Genomic DNA, 22,818 nt, shown 5'->3' with positions numbered 1-22,818 from the left:
CTTAAAACTGATTTTTTTTAAAAAAAATCCTTTTTATGTTCTATGATAATATGTGTTATCATATTATTTTTACTATACAGAAAAATTGTTTATAATTTTGTTTTCAAAATTTGTTGAGATACCATTAATAGAATTGACTAGTACATTCGAGATAGTTTTATTATTTAAAAAAAATGTATAATAGAGTAAGAAAACAAAATTATAAATGATATGGAATTCTATAATATGGTGACACCTATAACCTTTGATGTTCCAAATTGGGAGATTAATCCATTGACTTAATTGATAAGTAAATAAATGAATTTATTTTGAGTGGTGGTAGGTGTAAGGGGCACAGCAAAGAACTTCAATAATTCCAAGCATTCACACTTAGCTTTCACAATAATGAAAAACTAGAAATAATGTTCTATATTGAGACACGTTTTGTGTATTATTTTTGTGTACTAAAAACAACCACAAATTAGGTGGGTGAGGGAGAAACTATTATATTATAAACTTTATATCTGATGTTCAAACTCCTCATTGCCATTATCCACATCTCTGGTCGGTGATACAGGGCAATCTAAGAGTCATCACAATTTTTTTAACTTCCTTTGTATTCTTTATCTATTTGTAACAATTTTTATTTAAAATAATATGAATTTAAATTAGGTTTTCAAGTTTTTAAGTCATTATAGATATTTAGTTGACTGGAATACATACACGTTTTTTATTTTAAAAAGTATATATTATCATCTAGTTATAAATATATACGATCAAATTTTACTATGTAGACTAGTGTTGTAAAATGAAAGGTAAGTATGTTTTGGATTTTAACCACTCTTGATGAAAATTATTTGAATTAAAATTACTTTTACTTAAGACTATGTTATTTGGAATATAATAAATCTTCTTAAAATCAGGAGATCACAATTATTCCTAATTAAACAATTAATTATATTAAAAGTGATTTAAAATATTATTGGTTCTCTTTCTTAAAGAGAGGTAATGTCTTAAAATAAATACAAATGAAGTCAACTCTCCTAAATTAGCTAAATTAGCTAAGGAACATAAATAATGTTCTTTTTCACAACTAGGAAGAGTAAGGATTATAAGGATTGCAAGAACTTTAAAACATTATCATTATTTTGTCAACTTTTCTTCTTTAAGAAATATTCAACAAATAAGAAGAAAGAAACATTATTGAGAATTATTTTCTAGTTATTGTGAATGTAGGTGAAGTTATTCTTTAAGTTATGTTTGTCTACAAAAAGAATTAGAGTTCCACTAAATTTTTTTCTTACAACTTTAATTGCATATAATATGTATAACATGACTTGTTAAGCTTATGTCAGATCACTTTTATCCAAATTGGAGTGAAAAACATGCCATACAAAGTTAATGGTATTTGCAAAGTTCACATACAATTTTTTTAGAATGGATTGTTGGTGTGGAAGGAGCTTTAACGCTTTCTTTTGTGAAATTTTAATGGACAAATCTTTCCAAGATCATAGTGTAAGAATGAATCAATAGAGCAAAATTTTACCATAATAAATCAAAAACATCTCATTTTAAATAATAAAACTTACTCATTTAAATCTGAGACAAAATCTTCAATTACAAGTTAATTTAAACTTAAAAAAAATAACAAATAATTATGAAAAGTTACACTGATAACTTAATTTCAAGTTTATATTATACAACAGATAAAAAAATAATTATATATATATATATATATAGATATAGATATCTCCTCTATTTACCTCCTAATAAAGTAACCTAAGTTTCCTTTCTCCTCTCTCTAAAAAGATTGTATTGTACAACTTTCTGATGTTAAACAGTTGAGTTGAGACATTAAAATTTTTCTTAAAAGAATGTAACTGGCCTACAACATATTCCAATCAAATTAACCTAAACCAGATTGTGCAAATATTTAACATATCATTACCAGTTTGAGAGGCCAAAAATTAATCAAATATCATCAAAGATAATTATTTAAATTTAAATGTGATTTTCATTGACAAACGCACTTTTTACACATCCACACTAACGGATGTTAAATGTTGCGAAAATAAAGTTGAAAAATGTATTTTCAACACAAGGCCTAAAAGCTTCAGCATAATCACGATAGATGGAGTTACAACCCTGACCACGTTCTTCTAAGTCAACATACATTCGCTGAAGTGAAACGTATATTACTTTCATGTGATTAACACACATTTATTATGGCTTGTTTGGATTCTAAAGTAGAAAAATAAGTGAAGACAAGATGTGTAAACATAATCTGAGAAACAGAAACAATCGTAACTATTGTTTAAGAATCATAATGTGCATCAAAAACCTTAACATACAATCACTTAACTCAAGAAGCTTTGAAAAGATCACAAAATTTGACTCGATTTAACTCAACCTTGAAGAATTTGAACAGTATTTCTCCGCAAGGTGTTTCTACTACTTAATATAGACAAAATGGAAATCTCACATTCCAGTAAATGCCTTCTTTGCACCGCTAGAGGATCCAGCTGGAATTACTTTCAACACATTGAACCTCACTGTCTTTGATATTGGCCTACACATGGAAAAAATAAAAGCATTCAGGTGTGTAAATCTAGAAGACAACAATAAGTTCCCACATTCATAACCTAAAGAAAGGTTTTTCTTTCAAATATCTGACCTGCATTGGCCTATAATAACGTGATCTCCTTCTTTAACGCGGAAACAAGGAGATATATGTGCAGGAATATTTGAATGACGCTTTTCATATCTAAACATGCAGATAAACAGTTAGATATGTCTGTCCCAGTAAACAAATCAAATGAAAAAATTCCTCCGAAGGTATGAAGGGAGAATACCTCTGGTATTTCTTAATAAAATGAAGATAGTTCCTCCTAACAATGATGGTCCTTGTCATCTTAGCGCTGTGACATGTACCAGCTAAGATACGACCCCGGATGGAAACATTGCCCGTGAAAGGGCACTTCTTGTCAATGTAGGTCCCTGTAAGGAAAAAAAGGGACTTCATTTAAAAACAAAAGTCCCCAAACAGATACAAGGAGGAATAGCCTAATGTGGTAAAGAATTGAGCAATCAAACAATGAAACTTAAAATACACAAAAAAGAATCAATATCTTCTTGCTTGCTACAATTTGAGATCATAGATAAAAATACACAAAAAAATTGATTCATGTTTAAGATTTAGCTTTAAAGATTAAAGCCACTTTCCAACAATTCTTAAATGACATGACAACCTAGTATATAGCAACTGTATCTATCAGCATCTGATATACTGAAAATATAACTCATATTATAAATAAACCTTACAACTCGGTTATCTTATCTTTTGTTGTATCTCCAATGTAAGGTTAATAACAACCACTCTCGCACATAATTATTTTATGGTTGCTTACCTACCTTTTATCCTGAAACTGGAAAGGAAAGCTTGTAAAGCTTATAAAATAATATCTCCATCACAAGGGGATGATCCAAATTCATACTCCATTATCCTTTCATTTTCCACTCACACCACACTAGAAAAACTGATTCCTCGATAAAGTTCATAACTTGACCAATAAACCCAAAGATTCCAAGAAACATTCAAATTCCAATAGAAACAACATCCTGTGCACGTTCACAGATACCAATTTTAAATTCATATGTCACATCATCAATCACATTATTACATACTTAACAGCAGTCTCACCTCTCAGCAAACTTGTTTTGGCAACACAATGAAATAAATCATTATAAACTCCAATTGATCAAGAATGCACTGTTTCTCATGCAATCTAGGACACAATCTAGGACACCAACATAGATGCATTATCTCGAAATAATGAGAAAAGGAAATCAGAGTAACAGATATTACCCCTCATCGGTCATCGGAATGTGTCCGAGGTCTTTAAATCAGACTTTACCAGAATCCCACAATGTCAAATATTAATAGTTAGGTTTGTACATTATGTCATTCAACTATTTTCATGTCACAAAATAAAATCCTAGTCATTGCATCACTTCGAAAATCAGAGCAATAAAATGTGTGAAAGAAACTTGAGTGCCAAAACTATTAAAATGATGATACAAATGTTGACAAGCCATAACAAGAACATTAATCATATATTATATATATAAGAACAATGTACAAAGATTTCACAAACATAAAGTTAAACAGAACATACCTTCAATGGCATCTCTGGGAGTCTTGAATCCAAGTCCAATTGACTTCCAAAAACGATTCCCACCTTTCCCTGGCCTCTTTCCCTTCCCACCTTTCTTAGAGCTTCAAATTGGATCAACACAATAAACTAAATCAAATAAAAAAAATAAAAAGATGCATTATTCTGTGAATGAGCGTACCATAGAAACACCTTCGGTTGCTTCAGAAAAGCCTTCTCTGTCTGCAAATAAAATTAAAAAAAGAAATATGATTAGTGAATTAACGCAATGCCACCATAGAGGCATTGTAATGAAGGAAAGTAAATAACCTGTTCAGCCATGACTAGGGCTCTGTTTCAAACTGCAGAAGCGTGCAGCCGCGGAGAATAAGAGCTTCAACACTGAAACCCTAATGAGGTGCACTGAAACTATTTTTATAACACCTCTTAATTGTTGATCTTTGTACGTCTGGACTTTGTTAGATGGGCTAGCCCAAAAATACTTTTGAGGTCCATCATAATCCTTTCGGTGTGTTTCTTTTTGCACCATATAAATAGTAAAATCATTATTTGTTTAAAGATTTTCCTAAATTGTGTAATTGAGAACCTAAAAAGGTATACCAACTTATTAAATTCAGAACAGAATTTAAAATTTATTTTTAATTTTGAATTTAACAATTTGAAAAGTTTTTTTTACTAAAATTCAAAGACATTTCTTTTACAGGTGTACAATACAACTTGAATAAGGTTGACGATGACATTAAGAGGGTTGGGTTGGGTTGGTCTTCAACATGTCTTATACTCTTTATTACAGTTCTGCAGGTTCGTAACGATAAGTGAAGATAACAAGGCACAAATTTGTCTTTTACATATTCCTCATGTAGGTGTAAGGGGAAACTAGGTAGGATAAGTACAAAGGAGAGTGCAAAATAAAATAGCCTCACTTATGTTTGACGTAAATATAAATTATTTAAATGATTATAAATATTTTTTACATAAAAATTAATTTATAAATGGATTATATAATTTAAAATTAATCAAGAAAAATGGACAATAAAGTTTTTTATTCAATTTTGGTGATTTTTGTTTAATGACATTTATTTTATAATTTTTACATTTTTTTTTACCAAAACAACTTAGGGTCTGATTAATATTTTTTAACATTATCTTTATTATTATTATTATTATTTATAGTAAAATTAACAATTAATTTGTACATATGTACACAAGTGTGTTCAGTGGAATAAATTATTTTTAAAAAGTTATATAATTAATAAAAATACAAATATAATTTTTGTAGTAATTTATTACATTTTTTATTATTATTATTTTATTGTGGTGTTTTCCTAACTTTATATCAAATAAATTTATGTTTCAATATTTTATTGTAAAAATATTTAATCAAAATAAATTAAGTTTAAGAATTTTTTTTCCATAACATTATCTTTATCATTATTATTTATAATAAAACTAACAAATTACTATTTATAATAAAACTAACAAGTTATTATTTATAATAAAACTAACAAGAAACCGATCATACACACAGAGATGCCTTTGGTTGAAAGTCATCCAAGCACTTGCATATCTCATTATCTAATATAAAGAAAAATTTATGTTTTAATACTTTGGTGTAAAAATATTTAATTAATAAAACATGGGTCCGATAAGGTTTTTTTAATATTTATCTTTGTCATTATGATTTATCTGTATTTTTTAAATATGCATGATACTATATCAGTAGATGATGATAATGTAATATTTTTAAGTTAATATATAAAATAAAATTATATTTATTAAAAATAAAATGAAATGTATCAGAAAATGAGAGAATAACTGTTGATAAATAGAGAAAAAGAGAAAAAGCAAAAAAAGACGGTTTTTTAAAAAAATTTATAAAAATAACAGCCAATTTTCAAAAATTTAATAAATAATTATATTTTAAAGGGTAAAATTGGTATTTGAAAATGTAGACACGAAAGAGGGAATCTCTTTATATATTGTTATAGATAATAAAAACTAATAATCTTAGATACAATAAGTTAATTTGTTACAACAAGCTACATAATTAATAAAAGTTTAAATGTAATTTTATTATTATTATTTTGGTTTAATTACTTCATTAATCCTTTTTTTTGTCAATAGTGTCCAGTCGATTCTATATTTTTTTTTTCTAAATTTGGTCCTGACCTTTTTAATCTGATTCAATTTGATTCTAATTTTTGTAAAAGTAATTCAATTTGGTGTTTGCATTTAGTTTTTCATAAATAGTGTTAAAATTAGTGTTACATGTAGGGGTGAGCAAAATGTGAGAGACCGACCGAAATCGAAAAACCTGAAAAATAAAAATTGGACATGGGTCGGATTTTAATGAATACAAATTAAAATGGATAAAAAAAACGGGTTCAACGGGTATATATGGTCAGGTTCGGGTATAGATTTATTTTTTAAAAGATACCCGACCCGACTATTAAATATGTTATACTTCTATGTTAAAAGTAAAAAGCCCAATCCAATTCTACTACTGACTCATTTATTGCACTGTGTCTCATGTTACCACACACCATCCTCACTTTACTGCACACTATTGTTGCACCTTTGCTAAACCTTCATGCTACAACATACCACGACCCCTCCCCTTCTTCACTCATGGTTCCCATTTCATGTTCAAAAAAAGTAACTTTTTTATTCCCTATTTCACATAGTGAAGAAAGAACCCCTGTTTGTTTGCTTGGTTTGGTGGGTTTTTTGCTTTTGGCTTACTCTACAAAATTGCAATATTTGGAAAAGCTGAGGGTTTCAGGTTAGTAAATTATACATTACTTTCATTCATTTTCTCACTTTCATATCTTGCAATTCTATAATATTGTTAGTATCCACTCTGCAGTTCCTCAATTGTGTCCATCATTTCAGCTTTTTCACGGTATCAATCTCACTCATTTCTTCAACTATATTATTACTTCAATCTTAAAATTCTATTTTAAACAACTATATTATTACTTTAATCCTAAAATTCTATTTTAAAGCTAAAATCTTTTGTTAAATTATAAAAAATTATAGTTATCACCGTGAAGAGTTTAGATCATATTTAATAAAGTATAGCTTGAATGATAATATAATGTTAAAAGTTATTTATTTAAGAAAGTTTAAATCTCTATTTAATAAATTATAACTTGCATGATAATATCATTGTGAAAAGTATGCAGTTTTAAAAGAAAGTTTAGATATATTTAATAATAATATTTTTAGGAATTAATGTAATGTTATTATGTATTTTAAGAAGTTTTAATGTTATGCATTACTGTTTTTAAATGGTTTTTTCGTTTCCTTTACAATATCAAATATTTTCTTTATTATATTTCTTATGATTGATTGAATATAATTTTTTTTTCTGAATAAAAAGAGCATGTTACTTTTGTGGTGTTTTCTATTTTGCTAATTGATATGTGTCCCCTAAAATAAATTACACATATATGATTGGTAGTTATTGATTATGATTTTTTTCTTTATAGTTGTAATGGAGAGACATAGCCAAGAATTACCTCCAAGTTCACAACAATTTGACCCGCCAAACCCTATAATTGAACCTGTAGGAGCTGTAGGAGGGGAACAGGATGTTCCTCATTCCCAAAATACAAAAAAGAGAAAACCAAATGCTAGTGGTAAGAAAACAACCTCTGTTGTTTGGGACCACTTCACAAGATCTCTTAAATCCACATATTCAATTGCAACATGCAATCATTGTGGTAAGCAATTTAAATGTGATCCAAAGATACATTGAACATCTAACCTTCTTAATCACCTTAAAAGGTTGTGTCCTAAATATACATTTGTTGTCATTAATGACCCCAACCAAACAACTCTCACCTTTAAAAGTGGTGATAATAACAATCTCCTTGCAACACACCAAAAGTATAATGTTGAAGCTTGTCGAAAGGCAATTGCTATGTTTGCTATTGTGGATGAACAACCATTCAAGGTGGTAGAGGATGAGGGTTTTAAGATCTTGTGCAAACAATTACAACCTTTGTTGTCCCATCAAGATTCACCATAGCTAGAGATTGTTTTCAGTTATATATGGATGAAAAAGTTAGGTTAAAGGAGTTCTTTAAGTCAAATTGTGTTAGAGTAGCACTCACTACCGATTGTTGGACATCAATTCAGAACTTAGGCTACCTAACACTCACTGCACATTTCATACAATGATTGGAGGTATCAAAAAATGATAATCATTTTTTCAGCCATACCTAATCATAAAGGAGAAACCATTGGAAGCAAAGTTGAAGAAATTTTAAGGGAATGGGGAATTAGGAATGTGTCAACACTCAGTGTTGATAAGGCATCATCTAATGATGTGGCTGTTACATATTTAAAAAAAGGATGAAGAATATGGGTGGATTATAATGGATGTACAATTTTTCCATATGAGGTGTTGTGCTCATATATTAAACTTGGTTGTGAGTGATGACTTAAAAGAGTTGCACAATTCAATCACAAGTATTAGGAATGCTATAAGATTTGCAAGGTCTTCACCATAAAGATTGGCTAAGTTTAGAGAGTGCATAGAGTTTTCAAAAATTGAATGCAAAAAATTGTTGTGTCTTGATGTTCCCACAAGGTGGAATTCCACATATATGATGTTAGATACAACAATCGAATTTCAAGTTGCATTTGAAAAACTTGACAATGAAGACTCTAGCTATATGGATTTTTTTGGTGATGAAGGTCCCCCATCTCCCAGTGATTCGAAACATGCCCAAGATTTTGTGAAGTTTCTAAAAATTTTCTATGAAGCCACTAAATCTTTCTCAACATCATTGCATGTGAGTATACACGTTGCGTTTCACCATATGGCTACTATTCATTTTTCACTTGACAAGACAACTATGAATCTGAATAGTATAATAGCGACTTACTAGTTGTGACATGAGGTTGAAGTATCACAAATATTGGGATAATGTTGACAACATCAATCACTTGTTATATTTTGGTGTCATTTTTTATCCTCGATACAAGATTGAGTATGTCATTTGGAATTTTCAAGAAATGTACAAACATGATTCAAACAAAGTTGTTGAATTAACTAACTATGTAAAAGACAGTTTGAAGAAAATGTATGATTGGTACAAATCAATTCATGATAAACAACATAGACTTGAGCAACCACTTGAACATCAATCTGATGCATCAACCATTCCTGAAATTCCTATATATTTGGCAAGGGCTGATGCTTTTAAGAAGCATTTGAGAGAAAAGGACACCATAGATAGAAAGAATGAGTCAGAGAGATATTTAAATGAATCTGTTGTTGATGGTGATGACCAACTTGATATTTTGGTTTGGTGGAAAATAAACTCTTCACGGTTTCCCATTCTATCAAGAATGGTTAGAGATGTGTTGGCCACCCCTATTTCTACAGTTGCCTCTGAGAGTGCATTTAGTACTAGAGGTATGGTTTTGGATACTTTTAGAAGCTCTTTAAATCCACCAATGGCTGGGGTACTTATCTATGCTCAAAATTGGTTGAGGACCACTATAACTCAATTTGATGGTATCAATGTCAACGAAGAGTTTGAGCTTTCTGAGAGGGTTTTCACAGGTACAAGTTTCATTTATTTGTTCTCTAAACTTCCTTTGTAATTATGTTGTTGTGTATATTAATAATATTTTGTTTCAATTAATTTCTGAATTTAATGGTAACACAATGGAAGGAAGCGAAGTTGGTTCATCATCTCACAACAACCAATGTTATGACTCTTAACTGCTATAAGAAATAGCATTATCAGTGAAGAAAACTCTAAAGATGAGTTATTATATATGAAAGAGAAAGATTTAGTATGGTGACATGTTCTGATCATTTTCCTCTGCTTGTAGGAATTATATTTTGTGGCTTGAAGAAGTTACTTTTTTTGGATTAAAATAGCATTAACAGTGAAGAAAACTCTAAAGGTGAGATATTATATACAAAAGAGAAAGATTTAGTTTGGTGACATGTTTTGATCATCTTCCTCTGTCTATAGGACCTAGAGCTACATCTTGTTTTGGCTTGAAGAAGTTACTTTTTCATGGATTAAAGACAAATTGCAAGGAAACCATACTCAAAAAATATGATAATTAGATGCTTTTTAGGTTTTGGAATTGGCAGCAAAACTCTAAATATTGATGAAGTGTGAGGCTGGAATGTGAAATATCTGGAGTCCCTGTCATAATTACAATCACTAAGGTATCATATTTTATCTTCTAATTAATAGTATAGTAATGGGTTTTTTTAATTTTGAGGCTGAAATGGTTGTATGATTTCTATTTGTAATTAATAGTAGTTATGGGGTTTTTGATTTTGTCATACATTTTGTAGTAATAATGATCTCTTCATACAATTTAATTAATTAGTTTTTGGAGAGGACCATAACTAACAACTAAATGTGTCTATCTTTAATTGAATGACTTATTATTCATATTTTTTTATGTTAATATTAGTCTTAGAAAAATTGAAATGATTTAGATAATGAAGGTCCATTGGCTTTTATAGAACAAGTCACAAAATATATTTCAATATTATTAGCTGTATGTGAATGTTTCTCTGTTATAATGTACCAAGTGGAAACCTATTATGTTCTAGGAAGAAAGTGCATTAAATTAAGCTATTAAGAATTGGTATTTAAGTTTGATATTTGTATAGTATTAGTAAGTATATCACCCATCTGGAGTGCCTGTCATAATTAGAATCACTAAGGTAGTATGTTCTATCTTCTCTTATTGACTATGCATGTGGTAATTTCTTATCATTTATGTTTTCGAGATTGGGAGGCACTAGTGGCGGATCTTGACAAAAAATATTAGAGGGGCCAAAATAATATAATTTTGAGATCATTGAATTTGACCATTAGTATAATGCTTCAAAGAATGACTTCTCTACTAAACAATTTGATCATTAGTATAATGCTTCAAAATATGTGAAGAAGTAGAATCTATATTATTTTCATTAATAGTTTCTTTTTTATTACTTTTAAACGACGAATTTATTCTTTTATTCTTTATCAATATACTTCTTTTGTAAATAATATTAAAAATAATTTATCATAGTTTAATAAACAATTGAGACACGTAGTTATTAAAAGAAAAATATATTATAATTAAGTTACAATTAAAAATCGATTATGAAAAAACACGTGATACATTTTTTTTTCTATATTCATACAAAAGTGAACAAAAAGCTGATGAGATAAAAAATAATGTTTTCATTATCAAGTGAGACAAGAGACAAGGAAAGAAGAACATAAATGAGAAATGAAAGCAAAAAAAAGAGTTTGTGTCTAACTTTTTTTTTCAAGAAAAAAAAAAAGAGAAAACATATGAGAGTGAGAGATGATTACAATTTGTGAAAAAATTAAAAACACAATAAGAATGAAAATAAAAATTATCTTAATAAATATTTGGTTTAATTACTCTTTTGATTCATGATTTTTGTTTAAAAATGTTAAGTTGGTCCTCCAGTTTTTTTTTTAGTCTCAATTTTGTCTTGATTTTTTAAAAAACTAACGCAATTTGGTCTTTTACGATTAATTTCTTTAAATCTCTTAAAACGGATTAATGATTCTTTCATTAAAATTGAAACTTTTAATATGGATGATTTGCTTTATGATGTAATTAATATAATTCTAGTGTCAATTTTTTGACAAAAACAAGAATCAAAAGAGAAATTAAACCTAAATATTTTTATTCTTTATTATCTATTAAAATTAAATGTTGTGCTTTATAAAATAAATAAAAAATACACAATTTAATTTTGATCAAATCTTAAAATATAATACTTACAATTAAAAGTTTTAATAAATTTCCAAAAAATTATATATATATATATATATATATATATATATATATATAATTAAAAAAAATTCAAAATTTAGGGGGGCCAGGGCCCCTCCCTGCCCCAAAATCATCCGCCACTGGGAGGCACTATCAGTGGTTACAAATATTAAAAGAGGAATCACAAATGAACTCTCTAGTTTCCATCTCAGTTAATAGGCAAGGGTATACTTACAAGCATGTATCTTCTTTCTTTTGTAATTGTAGATTCATTATTCCATCAATGGTTGATATACTTATAGAAACTATTAAATTTTATAAATTCAGTCAATATATTTATTTAAATTCAATATTTTTATTTATTTATTCAAATTAAAATTAAATCCGAACAACCCGACCGTATTTAACCGTAACCGATATATCCATATCCAAATAACTCGACAACTAAAATGGTCCGATTGGATTTTAAAATATTAAATTTGAGTTATGCTGGATTAAGCATATTGAACCCGAACCCGATCCAACCCGACCGTCGCTCACCTCTATGTGTCAATATATGTTTTTTTTAATAATTTTTTTCAATTTTTTGTTGACACCTATCACTTCACTGTTGTATCACATGGCACGTTCAGTGTGACGTGACAGTAACAATGTGATGTAATAGTGCCACATAGACACAATCTCAATTTGATCATTACATTTGTTTTTAATTTCAATTTAGTTATAATTTTTGTAAAAAAAAAAAAAAGCAGTATTGTCCTTCTTTAAATTGAAACTCAATTTATTTTTTTGTATAAATCTTATTAAAATTGATATTTGTATTAAATATTTTTAGAAATATTTTTAAACTAACTTTAAAATTTATACAAAATATTTAGGACATATGACATCTGGATGAATTAATATGGAGTTAATACTTGAATGTTAAGAAATTATACTATTAACTTACTAAAATTAATTTGTTTACATATTTTTTTATTGCATGATTTGTGTTCCATTCACATTAGATTTAATAATCACAATCAAACTCTAACTAACATGATTTCAAACATATATTTTGTAAAAATTTTAAAGCTAATTTAAAAATATTGAATAAAAATGTTTTCACTAAAAATATCAACATAAGATTTATACAACAAATAAATTGAGTATTTTAAATAGAAATAATATTGTTTCATTTTTAAAAAAATTAGTACTAATTTGAAACTATAAAAACAAATATAAAAATCAAATTGAAGCTCAGTCCACGTGACACTATCACATCACATTGTTATTGTCACCTCACACTGATTGTGTCACATGATACAACATTGCAGCGATACATGTTAAAAAATAAAATTACCAAGAAATAAAGTAAAAATAAAAAATAATAACCACAAATACCAAATTAAACCACTTTTAAGAAAATCATGACCAAGTTGAATTAATTAAATATTTAAGATCAAATTGAGTAAAAGAAAAAAAAATGGAAAACTAACTTCAAACTTCTTGATAAAAATAAGAATCGATGGATTAATTAAAGCTGTAATTTTTGTTATTTATTATATTATTTTTTTAGCATTAAAAAAATGAAATATTAGTTAAACTACCACTCGAAGTCAGATAATCTTGTACAAAAACAAATTCTTGTTCTACCAGTTTTTTTGATAATATTTAATAAAAACAACTAACAACTAAAATAGAATAAATGATTTTGAAAAGTTATATATTTAATCAACTGTTAAATATAATTTTTATTATAACTTAATGATTTCCAAAAGTTATATATATATTTAATCAAACAACTAAGATCGAATAAATGATTTCCAAAAGTTATATAATTAATCAAATTTTAAATCTAATTTTTATTATAACTTTTTCTAATTTTCTAATTTTATTATTATAATGTTTCTAACATAAATAAAATTTTGTTAACAAACTAAGAATGTTATTTCTTAAAAATTAAATTTTAGTGAACTACATTCAACATTTTTAGATAAAACACTTTCTGTTATCTAATTTTTAGATTCTATGACATCATATAATATCTTATCTAATATAAAATACTTTCCCTAATATTCTAAATTATTTGTTTAATTTATGGAGTATTATATATATATATATATATATATATATATATATATATATATATATATATATATATATATATATATATATATATATTCCACAATTGAATTCTCTTTAAACTTTCAAAATAAAATGATGTTACAGTGACTAGTCATGGTAAAAGAGAAAGTATTTTGAACACAAAACTAAAATGCTCCAACTTAATCACAGAAGGTTAGTTACAACCTGTGACCCGTTCATCTAATTCTAAGTCAAATAACAACCGAGGCTTAATCTGAAAACATAAAAATAGTCATAGCTGCTATTTAATAACGTGTATAAAAACCCTTAACATACAACCACTCAAATCAAGAAGCCTTAAAGATAAAAAAAGACAACGATACTTTAACTTGCTTTTTTTATCCATTTTTAATCCACCACTTTAATCACTATTAGATCATTACATCACATCATTAAAAAGAAAAAAAAAATATGATCTAATAATGATTGAAACAATAAATTACAAATAGATAAAAAAAAAATGAATTAAAATATCATTTTCCATAAAAAAAATTGACCCTAAGGTAAAGCTATTCTGTTAACACAATTTAAATCTCAAATTCCAGTAAATGCCTTCTTTGCGCATCTAGAGGATGCAGTTGGAATAACTTTCAACACATTAAACCTCATTGTCTTTGATAGTGGCCTTCACATATGGCACAAATAATGCATTCAGGATATTCACTACAACAAAAAGTCTAAATAATGTCAAAAAATATCCACACAAACGGAGAAAAACCCATGCCAATTAGCTCATTTGCTCACTCGAATGGCTGAAAATACCTGCTTTCACTTGATTAATATTTTTAACCAATAGCAATATTTTGAATTGCAGAACCTGGCAATTGAAATACAAATACAAACTCAACTGCTAATATGTATACATCCGAATCTAATGACAATTACACTTCCAACTTTTGCAATTTAGTTCTAGATCCAAATAGAATTGTAATTAAAACCAATTACAGTATATACAACAAGTTACCATAGTAATCCAATTCCAATGTGCAATTTCAATTCCAATTTCACATATACATCAAACCTGGAATTATAATTTGATTCTAAATCCAAATCCAGATATTACATGAAATTAGAAACACAAATTTGTTCCATTTGAAAGATAGGTCCAGGTGAGTACAAAATCATAGCGGATGATGAGTTGAAGTACCTATGACAACAATGAAAATAATTAGAAAGGATAGAACGATACATTGTTACAAAATCTAGTTTTGAATTTGATCATAGATATGGTAACGTCTGAAAAGTAAATTATCTAATTATATTAATCAATTGGAGGAAATCAAAATGTAGATCAGAAATTGTTACCCAACCTCGTCAATATTTCTATCATATGTATGTTTATTCAAATATTTAGTACATGAAAAAATAATTAAAAAATAAATCTCTCTTACGGTGCAGATGAACTCAAGTGGTTGATCATCACGCCATAGTGAGTGTGAACCTAAGTTATACTTGTTGACATGTCTTCAACCCGTCGTTCCATCATCATCGCCATTTGTTGTTTAAGCAACTGCATAGTGTCCTCCAACTTTGCACACTTTTCCATTGCTTCACGAGCAGTTATGTTTGCTTGTGTGACTTGTCGACGAAGTTGTTCATTCTCAGCAGAATAGTCAATGTGATCGGTAGCAGAGAGGTCAATGTGATTGGTGGCAGCAGCTAACAAGGATGGCTGAGTGAGGGATGAGACTCCGTGACGAATGTTGGCAGCCAAATCTGCTGTACCATAAACTCTACCTTTACTCTTGCCTCCAGCAACATCCTTCCAACATTGAATCTTTATTACTGCACTTATTTGTTTGGGGTCGGATGTTGATCTTTCAAAACTTTCTGCTTGGATGACCCTCAACCGCTCATGGTAGGTTTCCTAAAGGAGTATTGGAAGTTGCAATTATTAAAAAATTTATGTTAAAGAAATAAGTAACAAAATTTAAAACAACTTACATAAGTCTCCCGGGCACGACCATCTACCCAACCCCCATTCTTCTTGGTGTGAGTAGCTAGAAATAATTCATCCGGCTCTACAGGTCGACCATATTTACGTTCCTGGAAGTTGTATAGTTAAAATAAACATATCTTGGATAAATGAATTTAATAACATCATTAATGAATAATACTTACTAGAGCCAATGCTATGTCCAAGTGTGATTTTCGACCCGTCGAGTGCAACGCTCCACCTCTAGCTGAAGACCGATTGATTTTGTTTCGGGATGATCTTTCTTTGAACTTCTCAGAATCCCAATAGTTCAAAAGTGCACTCCATGCTTGTTCTCCAATCCAGCTAGGTTTGTTCCCTCTCACCCTTGCTTTAGTCAACATATCAGAGAGGCGTTTTCTAACTTTTGACTCATAGACTTTTCTAATTTGCCACTCATCTTGAGGGGCCCAAGTCACTCTAGCCTATAAAAGTAAAGAACAAATTGAACTAATTTGATAGTATTGAAGAATGGTAAAATTGTTATTCATTGAAATTAGTAATTACAGTCACCTTAAATTTAGTCCACCATTTAAGTTGGGCGTCCTCAGGCATAGCCTCATAATGGTGGTAGGGACCTCCGAATTGTGACCTAATTGCATGACCAAGGGCCTCAACTGCATAACGGTTAGGTGTCCAACTACAAAACATACAAACCATAATGTTAAGCATTAAATTTAGAGAGTGAAATAAAATATCAAAAACATAGTAAACTTACCCTTTACCCACGGGTCTTATGATAACCCTCCCACTAGCATCACGAGGCACCTCCTCAGGAAGGACATGGTGGTTTGAAGTAGCTGGGGTGTGCTGGACTACATCATCATGGGGGGGCTCGACTGGGAGAGCAAAGGAGGTTTGGCCTAAGGGAGTAGAGGGAACTTGGACTAAGGGATGAAAGGGGAACTGGACTGTAGGAGAAAAGGATTGGACTATGGTACGACGAGTGTCGTGGACTTTCGGGGCAGAAGAGGGCAGTACTGGCGGTACTGTTTGGGGAAAATTGGGATGTAGTGGTGGATAAGTAGTGGGATGTAGTGGTGGATAAGTGGTGTGATGAAGTACTGACGTAGATGTATGATGAGGCAATGGCATAGAACGCAAAGACGATTGAAAAACATGTCTTTGATCAGTAGAGAAAGAGGGGGTAGATGAAGAGGGAGTGAGTTGTGAAGGGGTATTTGAAGAGGAAGTTGGTGGAGAAGGGGTGGATGAGGAGGGAGTGGACGGAGAGGGGGTGGACGAAGAGGGAATGGAGGAATGAGGAAGATGGGGTGGATGCTGGCCACTACTAGCAGTATGCCTGGATAACACATTACCATAAGAGATATTTCCAAGCTCTACTGCTAAATCACCATGCATAGATATGGGAACCCCACGCTTACGTTGATCACGTCGGACAAGTTTACCGTGTCTTCCTCTAGTCCTGACCATTTTTTCTGCCAAAAAAAAAAAAACATTTGAGCCGTTCAATTTTGCATTAATTTTATGTTGGTTATGCCATAATATGCACAAAATAAAATACATTATTTGTTAGAGTTATCAAAGTCTCAATCATCATCGTCATCATATTCATTTTCTTCATTATCTTCGTTTGACTGATCCAAATTTTCATGGCACTCATCAAGCATTAGTTCAATAACATCATCATTAAGTAATTGAAGAACAGATGTGTCAGCCAAGCCTTGAACTTGTTCAATTCTTGTCAATGACAAGACACTATGCCTTTCATGAGTTTGTTATGTTAATTCATCTTGAATGTCGTCAACTTCAACATGACCTCAAGGTTTTGTTGTGACAGACAGCCACAAAAGTTCCTAAATATCTTCATATAATACATATCTTCATATAAGGATGCATGGATCATAAAGATATAATATGAATCAATGAACTCTCGTGCCAACATCAATTCTTGGATCAAACCATTCATAATTAAAAAAAAAAATCTTCATATCTTTACATGAAAGGGTTAAATATGTTTTTAGTCTCTGAATTTTGACCAAAAATTAGAATTCATCCCTGTCTGAAACTTCGATACATTTTAGTCCCTAAACTTTAAAAATGAATGAATATAGTCTTTTTAACAAAATTATGTTAACATTTTTTTAGGTTTAGAATGCATTTTTTCGTAGATATTGAACCGAGAATATGTCAAATAATATAAACAACTAGAATATTAACATGAAACGCATTCGATCCGTAAAAAAAAATAACGAAATTGGGTTAAAAGGACTATATTTATTCATTTTTAAAGTTTAGGGACCAAAATGTATCGAAGTTTCGGATAGGGATGAATTCCAATTTTGAATCAAAGTGCAGGGACTAAAATCATACTTAACCCTTACATGAAACTTATAATCATTAACAAAATACATATTCCACGAGATTGCCTTTGGATTAGGTTTCCAAGCTAGCACCCTCATGTTTGAGTCTACTATTCTATTCCTTTCATCATCAACCTATGCATTAGTGATAAACATAAATAAGGTATACATCGTACAACTAGTAAGTAACTAGTGCACTTACATAGACCTTGAACCATTCTAGAAAATACTTATGTACAGTAGTGGAGACTTCTTCGTTAGAGTTAACTTGTAAGAACAATCTTCAAATAAAAACGTAATTGATCATAGTAGTTGATAATTATGAATACAAATTATGGTATATCTAACTTATTGAAGTATCCATTGGCCTCACTGCAACCGATACGCATATGAACAAGGACAAACAAAAATCCATCATCACTTAATCAATAATCTTTGCACGAACCACTAGGACATTCAGATTCGTTCAAAACTAACATGGAGTGGTCCCCTCATTTGAAATAGTTTGAGGATCATTTCTCAAACTTGTAGTTGACAACAAGTGTACAATTTTGAAAGAATGTGAACAAAAATACATTATCTCATGGTGTAAGTTGAAACATATTTTTATCTTTCTACCCTTGCCAAATTAGCCACTAATCGCTTTACATCTCCCTTCATATAAATGTTGGATTAAATTACTAAGTAAACCTAATTTTTAATATAAAAATTAACTCTAGTTTCCACTTTAGTGTCCCAATGATCGACGTTGGTAGCTTTATTTACTGTCATAATTTATTAAATCTCAGTGTCGACCTAGCTAACACTATTTTTTAACTTTTTAATGTAAAAATCAAGTGTGTCCAGTTTTGTGTCTTCAAAGTTGATCCTTTTAACTTATTTTTATATTTAAAATTTCATAATTTAGTATTGTGGCGCTAGTGTGGGTTAAACAGAATCTAACTCCTTTATTTTCTTTCCACCCCATTGTTTTACCGATGCTACTAGCACTGTTTTCATGCTCGACGCTTTTATATGGCAGCTAATTCCATACATTCTTGTAATGGTTAAATATAAATAAGTTCTTGCATTCATATCCCAAGAAAAGGTTTCTCTTACAAATACCTAACCCACATTGGCCTACAATAACATGATCTCCTTTAACATGAAAACAAGGAGATATATGTGCAGAAATATTTGAATGTCATTTTTCATATCTAAATAGAAGAAGCAAGTAAATAGTTAGTTAAGTTTGTCTGTCCAGTAAGAAAATACAATGAAAAGCTTCCTCTAAAGGTATGAAGAGAGAATACCTCTTGTATTTCTTAATAAAATGGAGATAGTTCCTCCTAACAACGATGGTTCTTGTCATCTTAGCACTGGGAGATGTCCCAACTAAGATAGGAACCAGATGGAAACATTGCCCGAGAAAGGGCACTTCATGTTAATATAGGACCCTGGAAACAAAAGTCACTAAACAAATGTCATTTATTGAAATTTTGACTCCAAAAACTCAAATTGCATCCCTTCCACACAAGCAATAGTTTATTTTGGAGGACCAACCTAAATGACCAGCATAATGGAAAGCCCAAATGGTTTTGATTTTACCTATAGATGTAACACATCCAAATGGACTTTTAATCAAAAATTACAAAAACATAACCCAACTTTTTCTGTCTAGAGACCACAAACACGTCGCGTAAATCAACAACATTGTCCAGTAGGAGTGGTTAATAATTAAGTTGTGCACGAATCAAATGAAATCAAATATGATACTAATATTGTACCAATGGTCAAATGTTGGAAAAAGAAAAAAAAAAAAACTCAACTTCTACATCCAATAGTGCAACTGAACACAAGACATCATGAACTATTCATACAAAGAAAAGCTTTATGACCACTAATCCTAGAGGAATTCCTTTGTGACTTCAAAATCAGTCGGACTGTCACGACATTAGAAAATCTAAAATTTGATAATCATTTATTTGTTTGATTCCATTTTTATTAACATTTATCCAATTATTTATATTTTTTTTACATCTATTTATGTTAATTTTCAATTCCTATTTAAATAAATATTAAAATATTTTCATGTGCATTCTAACAACACTCCTACTTTACTTATTTCTAAATTTTACTACAATGCATTACTAGTGTGTGTATATATATACATATAACTATCTAGAAAGAAAATTTCTCTCTACATTTAATTAATTAAATACGAAAAAAATATTTATCAAAATATTTTATTTTATATAAGTTTCTTATTTAGAATTAGTTTCCAAAATTTAAATAACTTTCCCCTTTTAATAATTATGATAACAAGTAATTTTCAATTTTTTCCTTTTTTTTCAAAAGATATTGTAATTAAACCAATATAATTTTTTATTTATAAACATACACCTACTCATATTATGATTTTAAAAGATTAACATAATTACTTCTAAATATATTAAAATTAATAAAAAAATTCTTCAACTAATTATTTTTCTCATTTTCTACTCATGACTTATTTTTTAGAAAACTATTATTACTAAATAAAAATATATTTGTCAATTTTAATTTTACATCAATAAATCAAAATTAGAAAATATTATTTCCGTAATTTTTATCAAATAATGTTTTTTTTTTCTAATTTCTTCCTCTCCTGTTTTTTTTCTTTAAAAAAAGCAAAATATAGAAGGAAAAGTAATCTCAGTTATCGATTCTCCAAAAATTGAATTCCAGTTGGTTTTCCGGAGCAATTGGGACCAAATGAAGGTTAGAATTGGACTCTTCGGGAATCGAATTTTGACCAAAAAATGTGCTATTTTGGTAAATATTTGCTAGGGAAATAAATGGGCCCATTATGCTATTCCCGGGAAATTTCGTGAAAAATTCTCTATCCACAACTAAGATGCTGAAAATATAACTCATATCATGAATAAACCTTACAACCGAGTTCTCTAATCTTATCTTTTGTGGTATCTCCAATATAAGACTAATCAAAACAACTACGCCAAGGCATAATTTTGTACGGTTGCTCAATTTTTTATGGTTGCTCATGTTTTATCCTACAAGGAAAAGCTTGTAAAGCCTATAAAATAGCGTCTCCATCGCAAGGAGTATGATCAAAATTCATATTCCTTCGTCTACATTAATTTACTGGTCTCCAGTCTCCATCATAAGGAGTATGTTGAAACACCATCTACGGGTGGACTTCCTTTCATTTCTCACTAATACCTCACAAGAAGAACTCTTTCCCCAACATAATCCATAGCTAGACCTCTATTCCACCTCATTAAGTATCTGGTAAGAATACTAAAATTCCAACACGAACAACAACAACAACCTGTGTCGTTTGCACAGACCAATTTTAAGTCCTCATGACATTTCGTCAATCACATTATCATAGACTTAGCAACAATCTTCTCTCCGAAGCAAGCTTAATTCGGTAACTATGGAATAAATCATTAAACTCCAATTTACCAAGAGTCAAATACTAAGGAATATATCACCCCATCTCATACCGTAATCTAAGAATTAAGATTTGTACAAGTTTCATACCAAATTTAACCAAATGGACTGTTTCTCGTGCAACATAAAGCACCAAAATAAATGAATTATCTCGTACTAATAATGAAAGTGAAGCAGAGTAACACATATGACGCCTCATCGGTCATCCGGAAATGTCTGATATCTCTAGAATAGAATTTACCAGCAGCCCACATTCTAAAATTTTAGTATTTAGGGTTGATTTCAAAATTATTGAAATAATGATACAGATATTCATAAGCCATAACAAGAACACGAATCCTATAAGATCAAAGTACAAAAATCTTACTAACCTCAAGTTAAACTGAACATACCTTCAATGGCATCTTTGGGAGTCTTGAGTCCAAGCCCAATTGACTTCCGAAAACAATTCTCGGCTCTCCCTGACCTCTTTCCCTTCCCACCTTTCTTAGAGCTTCAAAATCGATTAACACAAACACCAACAAAATGAAAACATAAATAACCTAAATCAAATAAGAAAATAAAATGATATATTATTTTGTGAATCAGCACACCTTGGAAACACTTTCAGTTGCTTCAGAAAACCCTTCTCTGTCTGCAAAACCAAAATTAAAAAAAATATAAATATATATCAATACTAAATTAATGCAATCCCACAGAGTAACTAACCCGTTCAGCCATGGCTAGGACTCTGTTTCAATCGCGAAGTTTGCATCCACGGAGTAAGAGCTTCAACACAGAAACCCTAACAAGGTGCAGAGAAACAATTTTAATAACACCTTTTCTTTCTTCGTCTTTGTACCTGTGGACTTCGTTAGATGGGCTAGCCCAAAATCATTCCTTGGAGGCTTATGATCATCACCTAAGCCAGAAGTAAGAAGCACACAAATGAATTTATGATTGGATTTTTATAATAGAAAAGTTAGATATGGAAAATGGACAGTAAAATTCTTCTTTCATTTGGAGTGAGATTTTGTTTAAT

At 29.7% G+C, this 22,818-nt stretch overlaps 2 protein-coding genes across 2 annotated transcripts; both read right to left on the bottom strand.

Moving 5' to 3' along the window:
* Positions 1-2,264: 2,264 nt before the first annotated feature.
* On the bottom strand, positions 2,265-4,603 carry LOC114162172 (small ribosomal subunit protein uS17-like). Its single transcript, XM_028045967.2, has 6 exons — positions 4,461-4,603; positions 4,333-4,373; positions 4,155-4,255; positions 2,832-2,976; positions 2,654-2,743; positions 2,265-2,548 (listed from the first exon to the last, which is right to left on the bottom strand). Exons 1-6 carry the CDS (start codon positions 4,470-4,472, stop codon positions 2,458-2,460), a joined length of 480 nt encoding a protein of 159 aa, XP_027901768.1. The 5' UTR covers positions 4,473-4,603; the 3' UTR covers positions 2,265-2,457.
* Positions 4,604-14,895: 10,292 nt separating this feature from the next.
* Positions 14,896-22,723, bottom strand: LOC114164025 (uncharacterized). Its single transcript, XM_028048483.2, has 9 exons — positions 22,506-22,723; positions 22,391-22,431; positions 22,190-22,290; positions 16,757-17,477; positions 16,552-16,678; positions 16,185-16,463; positions 16,008-16,109; positions 15,455-15,930; positions 14,896-15,210 (listed from the first exon to the last, which is right to left on the bottom strand). The coding sequence occupies exons 1-8, from the start codon at positions 22,515-22,517 to the stop codon at positions 15,505-15,507; spliced, it is 1,809 nt and encodes a 602-aa protein (XP_027904284.2). The 5' UTR covers positions 22,518-22,723; the 3' UTR covers positions 14,896-15,210; positions 15,455-15,504.
* Positions 22,724-22,818: the final 95 nt, after the last annotated feature.

The sequence above is a fragment of the Vigna unguiculata genome, chromosome 9 (assembly GCF_037176805.1).
Source record: "Vigna unguiculata cultivar grain cowpea cultivar isolate G323 ecotype 2 chromosome 9, ASM3717680v1, whole genome shotgun sequence".
In the NCBI taxonomy this organism is placed as follows: domain Eukaryota; kingdom Viridiplantae; phylum Streptophyta; class Magnoliopsida; order Fabales; family Fabaceae; genus Vigna; species Vigna unguiculata.
This window is presented reverse-complemented; position numbering and strand designations above follow the sequence as displayed.